At 47.4% G+C, this 5,607-nt stretch overlaps 1 protein-coding gene across 1 annotated transcript; it reads right to left on the minus strand.

The window, feature by feature from the left end:
• Positions 1 to 3,382: 3,382 nt before the first annotated feature.
• Positions 3,383 to 4,999, minus strand: LOC128726071 (probable hydroxyacid-oxoacid transhydrogenase, mitochondrial). Its single transcript, XM_053819852.1, has 4 exons — positions 4,947 to 4,999; positions 4,792 to 4,870; positions 3,696 to 4,730; positions 3,383 to 3,613 (listed from the first exon to the last, which is right to left on the minus strand). The coding sequence occupies exons 1-4, from the start codon at positions 4,997 to 4,999 to the stop codon at positions 3,389 to 3,391; spliced, it is 1,392 nt and encodes a 463-aa protein (XP_053675827.1). The 3' UTR covers positions 3,383 to 3,388.
• Between the last annotated feature and the right edge of the window lie 608 nt (positions 5,000 to 5,607).

Genomic DNA, 5,607 nt, shown 5'->3' on the forward strand with positions numbered 1-5,607 from the left:
GGAGTCGATTGTTCGCGCGTCGGAAAGATGGCGCGTGATGCCCTGCGTAGATGGTCTAGTGGTGTGATGAGTGAATCGGGACTGCTAATGCTGCCATTGCTTCCGGTACTCGAAATGCATGCTATTGTTTCACCGGGAGAGACGAGTTGCATTTTGTTGCAAGTAATCGCACACGCCCCGTAATATGTGTGTTTGATTTGGCCTTGTGCGTCTCTCAGCTACATCATAAAGTGTAGCGAAAATTATGATCGACAGTTGGTCGTACGTCAATCAGAGCGACGATCGGAAGTGGTGCTTTATGGGAGACAAATGAGTCAGTAGCAGCATAGCTAACCAGTCACAGATTTCCCGCGCTATTGGACGGAACGTGACGGACTCTACGAGCCTGTCATCGTTGTTCAATGACACGTTTAAAGCTCAGACGTGATTCAACGAGCAAATGAATAAAAAAAACACATCTTTTTTTGAAATATAACGAGATTGCATGGTGCAGCGTTAATGATCCATCATGGGAACAAGGTACACATTTCTTATCAACATGAAGATGGATGGAGTGTAGCAAGACTTATCACTGGTAGCGAGATAAGCGTTTTAAACTGCTAAAGGATAAAGCGCGTGGAAGTTTAAATATAAAAACCCGCCTATCTGGCCTCTCAAGACTCCTACACGTATCAACTGTTATTCGTTTTTTCGGGATAACTAAGACGTGTGTTTCCGTATTGTAAATTACTATTTTTTTCCTTTTGCCGATAGAAAGGATTCTTTATCACTTGCTCACTCACAAACACTCATCGATAGTCCTTATCGTTACAAGACCCACCGTACCTCTTGAGGTCGATAACACACACGGAAACACTTGATTCACACTTGTGATGGATTTTTTTTTACACGTTTTCACGTATTTTTAGAAGTAACAAAACCAGAACCAGCACATCCGCCTACGCCATTGAGCCAGAATGCGCAACGCACTACAAATCCTTCATGCTTGTGTGGAGGTCGCACTTTACCCGTTCGAAGGGATCCTTGGACGCTGGCGTAAGGGTTATCCTTCCAGCTACAAACAGTGTATGCGAAGGCGCGTAAGGAAGCACTAGAATCTCTGTAAACACCCAAACCACCGGTGTTCCCCTGGAGTGTTGGATACGGTCATTCGCATCTTATCGTGGTGGTTTCACGATACTAGGTATTTATGCTTTGTCACTAAGTTGCTCAAAGTATTTTGCGAAGGTGCGTGAGGAAGCACAGTCACTAAAATAACTGAAAACTCCCAAACCACCGGTGTTCCTCTGGGGTGATGGATACGTTCACACGCATCTTATCGTTCCACGATACCAGGTATCTAAGCTTTGTCACTAAGTTACTCAAAGTATTCTTTCGTGCGCTATTCGGGAGGTTTGATAAAGGGAACCACCTTCAACACATCAAAAAAAAAACCTTCCAAATCAACCCCCGAACATATGTACACTTTTCGATTCCAACACCGCGCGCCTGATACAACCGATAATGTATCACCACAGACTTCGATTCCGTTCACTGTTATCACGGTTTAAATGCGCCCTTCACTAGGTTTCTTGCGTTCGAAGACGCGCTCAAGAACGCATCATCTCAGACGGTGCTGGGGATCCCGGGAAACTGATAGGGTTTCCAATAAACACAACAAAATCCCTGAGCACCGATGTTTGCTCCACTTGTTGACGAGGCTTTCAAGCCGCACCAGCTCTCGAATTGATGTTAATTAACGGACGTTTAACAGCAAACGCTTGAACACGTCCGGCGGACGGACCACACTGTTCGGGCAACTCCGTGCGCGCTCTATTCGGAACACACAGCGCATCCACAAGTGACCATTCCCGGCGCACTTCCAACTGACACTAAATCAGTAACGGACTACGGGTTCAAATCTCTCCACACGTTAACGCCGTGGTCCGATCGGAGATGTGTGAGCGCGCGAACGCTCGACAGCGACAATGATGCACAGATGTTCTGCAGCACCGGTACGGGAACATCTTCCGGCGCTCACTGTGAAACCTTATCAGTCCAGACACAGCGGGACGGAGGTTTCTAACCCTCGCCGGGATTGTAATGCACCGACGCGCGTGATAAGAGCCGAACCGTTACTGACGGGGCCGCCTTCCGGCGAATGTTCCATTCGGCAAAGTCCTGCACAGTCTGCCAAGCCGGTTTCCCGAACGAACCGAACCAAACGGCTTTCCTCCGATGCCCGGTTCGGGCTTGGGATGTATTTACCAGAGGTAGCTTTGGGCAGGTACCCCGTCTAGGTCAAGGGAGTCGAAATAACCTTGATCATTAGAGTTCTAAAGTCCAAACACATCGCAGTTCGGCTTACCTGGCGGGGCAGATTTGACATTATTTTGGCAGAAGTATTCTGGCCCGTACGTACGCAAGATTTGAATGATTTTGGGAAAACTTATTTCGCTCCCAGGAATTCATTCGCTTGTTAGGTTATGTAACATTTGAGTGACTTAGTGTGGAGCTTTTTCCTCAATTTATGTATCGTACATGTATTTCCGCGAGACTACCCCACTCGGTGAGAATGATGCTCAACGTAAGACATATGATTCCAAAACCCAATGCCAAAACATGTTTGCAGTAAACGCACGTCCACTTATATTTAGCTTAGACAATTTATTGTACTCAACCGGTCCGAGGTACCGTGAGACCTTCGGCATGAAGCAGAAAAAGGAGAAGATTGTTGCGCCCGTAAATCGCCCGCCCCTACTTTGCTTGTCATAAAATCCAATACGTCTGTAATTAGCTGCTGCCAGGGGAAAATGTACGTACCTGAAGGAGTTGAGCGATCGACCATACGGTCCGTCGGAAACCGGGATCCGGGCAATTGGAAATCTGTTTCGTACTCAGTTCATGCAGAAAACAGGACGAACACGAACGGCTGGCGTGAAGTGTGAATGTGCCTGGCTAGGGGTACTGAAGAGTGCTTAGGCCTTTTTGCCCTGAATACGACGGTGACGAGGCATCGGCATACGGGGCGGAATTGTAAACCTTTTACCGCCCCCAGGCGATTGGGTAGCACATCCTTAAGTAAACAACAGCATCACACTCCAAAGGCGCAGAGATGTGCGATCATCGGTGAATGTATGTATCATCATTACCCGCGAACTGATGGGGGCGCATGATCTGAGGGCCGTCCGGTAAACATGCTCGCGCATGTCGAGATCATTCATAAGTCAGCGTGAAACAGTACCCCAGTTCAAACGGAGGCAACCTGCTGCGAACCTGTCCGTAGCTCCTTTGCGCTTGACGGATAAGAGCGGCATTAACTAGCGACACCCATTTAGGACTCATCTGTTGTGTTCGAACAATGCATGTATTTTGTAGTAACGACCTTCAACATCCGCTCCGTTCAACGCTAGTACACGGTGAGTGAATGTTCGAACAATCCGGCCAGATCCTCCTCCGATTGGCCACGGGGGGCAAGCTTCGTAATGCGTTCCTGTGGGAGCGTTCCCTTAACCAACGCCGGAATATCGGAGTAGTTGAATCCGAGGGCTGAGAGACCGTTTTCGATGTTCAGATCGTGCATGTAACCGCGCACGGTATCAGAAAGTATGGCTCCGGCATCCTTACGGTGACTCTACAAACAAAAAACAATATCGTGGAAAGTATAGTAAGAAAGGGTATTGTACAGTTTTCGGAGAGAAAATCAATATGCTAACCTTTGCTACGTTTGCCCCTAGAATTTCAGCCGCTTCCAAATGTCTGTCCGGGCAACTGGCACCCGTAAATCGGAACACAGCCGGGGCAGTCATCACGACCGAAAGTCCGTGCGGAATGATGGGATGTCCGCCGGTGTATCCTTGCGGTACAAACTGCTTCACAAGACCCGCTATCGGGTAGGACAAACCGTGGCATAGGTGCACTCCCGCATTGCCAAATCCAACTCCAGCCATCGTGGATGCCAGGTGCATCTGCGAGCGAGCCTCGAGATCATCCGCATGAAAAACGGCCCGGCGGAAGTGCTTGCGTATCGTTTCCAGCGCGAAACGGGCCCATACATCCGAAATGGGATTACTGCCCTGGTATGGAGGCCGTAATTTCGGATTTGCCGGCGCTGGTCCTCGCTCGGTGTATGGAATGGCAGTGAAACTTTCCAGCGCGTGGCAGAACACGTCGAAACCACAGTAGGCGGCGACCTTTTCCGGCTGGGAGAGTGTGTGCAGTGGGTCAACTAACCCGAGCGTTGGCCGTAGAGCTTTGCTGGAAATTCCGGTCTTAGCGTGGAGGGGCTTATGGTCGAAGATAATGACCCCGGTCGTTTCTGAACCCGTTCCCGCCGTCGTTGGTACCGCGATCAGGGGTTTCAGCGGCACGGTTACCTCTTTGGCTCGGCCGATGGGGGCGTTGACGTAGTCCAGAAATTCCGCGTTCCGATCGGTGCTGTACAGGTTGGCCGCTTTGCAGGTATCGATGACCGAGCCTCCACCGATGGCCACGAACGCATCGAAATGATGTTGCCGGGCGAAGTCAATCACGTCTTGCAAGCTTTCGTTGGTCGGTTCAACTCGTACCCTGTCGAACAGAGTGACGTCGATTCCGGCACGGGACAACGAATCCAGTCCGGTCTTAACCGAGGCTAGTTGAAGCACATTCTGATCACTCACTACACAAACGCGCTTGGCGTTTAGATTTTGCAGATCGTGTCCTAACTCACGGGTAACGCCGGGTCCGTACCGAATAGTCGAGGATGACATCTAATAGTAGAAAGCGATCAAATAATACCTGAAATGCGTGATCTTTGCACAGAAAACTTACCTCGAAAGCATATTCCTTGGCTGCCGGTGAAGGTTGTTGACTGGCTGCAAGAGGACGCGAGTGTGCCGGGCAGCTGCAACTGTACAAAGGATCAAAGCAAAACAGAAGTATTTAGCTAAAAGTTTATGGTCTAATGAGCACGCTTTCTTCCTTACCTGCCACTAGTCACCGTCCGCATAAGGCTCACAATTCGTCCACGATTTAGCATCTTGAATCTGGTCTCAAACTACGAGCATTTAATTGACTATCTACAAACCTCAAACAAAATGATAACATTCCACCACAGGGCTCAGGTACTGTGTGTAGTAAAAGATCACTAAAATAGGTTTATGTTGTGCTACAGTAGACCCTTTAAAGCTCATTTACATTGATAAATTGTGAAATTCGGCTACATAAAGATGGGTTTGGGGAAATAATAATTTATCTATGGATATACACCGATAAAAGAAAGAAAATAGAATAAATTTGATAATAAACAACGTGTTGCTATACCCTGTATTGATAACAGCTGACTTTGAAGGAAACATAATTGAGCCGTAATGAAATATTTCACGACATGCGTGATAGATGCACGCATGTGTATATGCAGGTGAAATATTTCAATTTAAACTGTTGAAATTACTACTCACAGTATTTTATTACTCGTAGCATTTCTATACGTTTAACTATAATTAGTAAATTTATAAGATCAATTCCTAATTGGTTTAATTACTCAATATTATTTACAATAAATTGCGACTTGGTGCCGTATGCGAACTAATATAATGTAATGAATAAGGTTTGAAACTGATAAAAAACTCAACAAACACCGGACTG

Source organism: Anopheles nili, chromosome 3 (genome assembly GCF_943737925.1).
Source record: "Anopheles nili chromosome 3, idAnoNiliSN_F5_01, whole genome shotgun sequence".
NCBI lineage: Eukaryota > Metazoa > Arthropoda > Insecta > Diptera > Culicidae > Anopheles > Anopheles nili.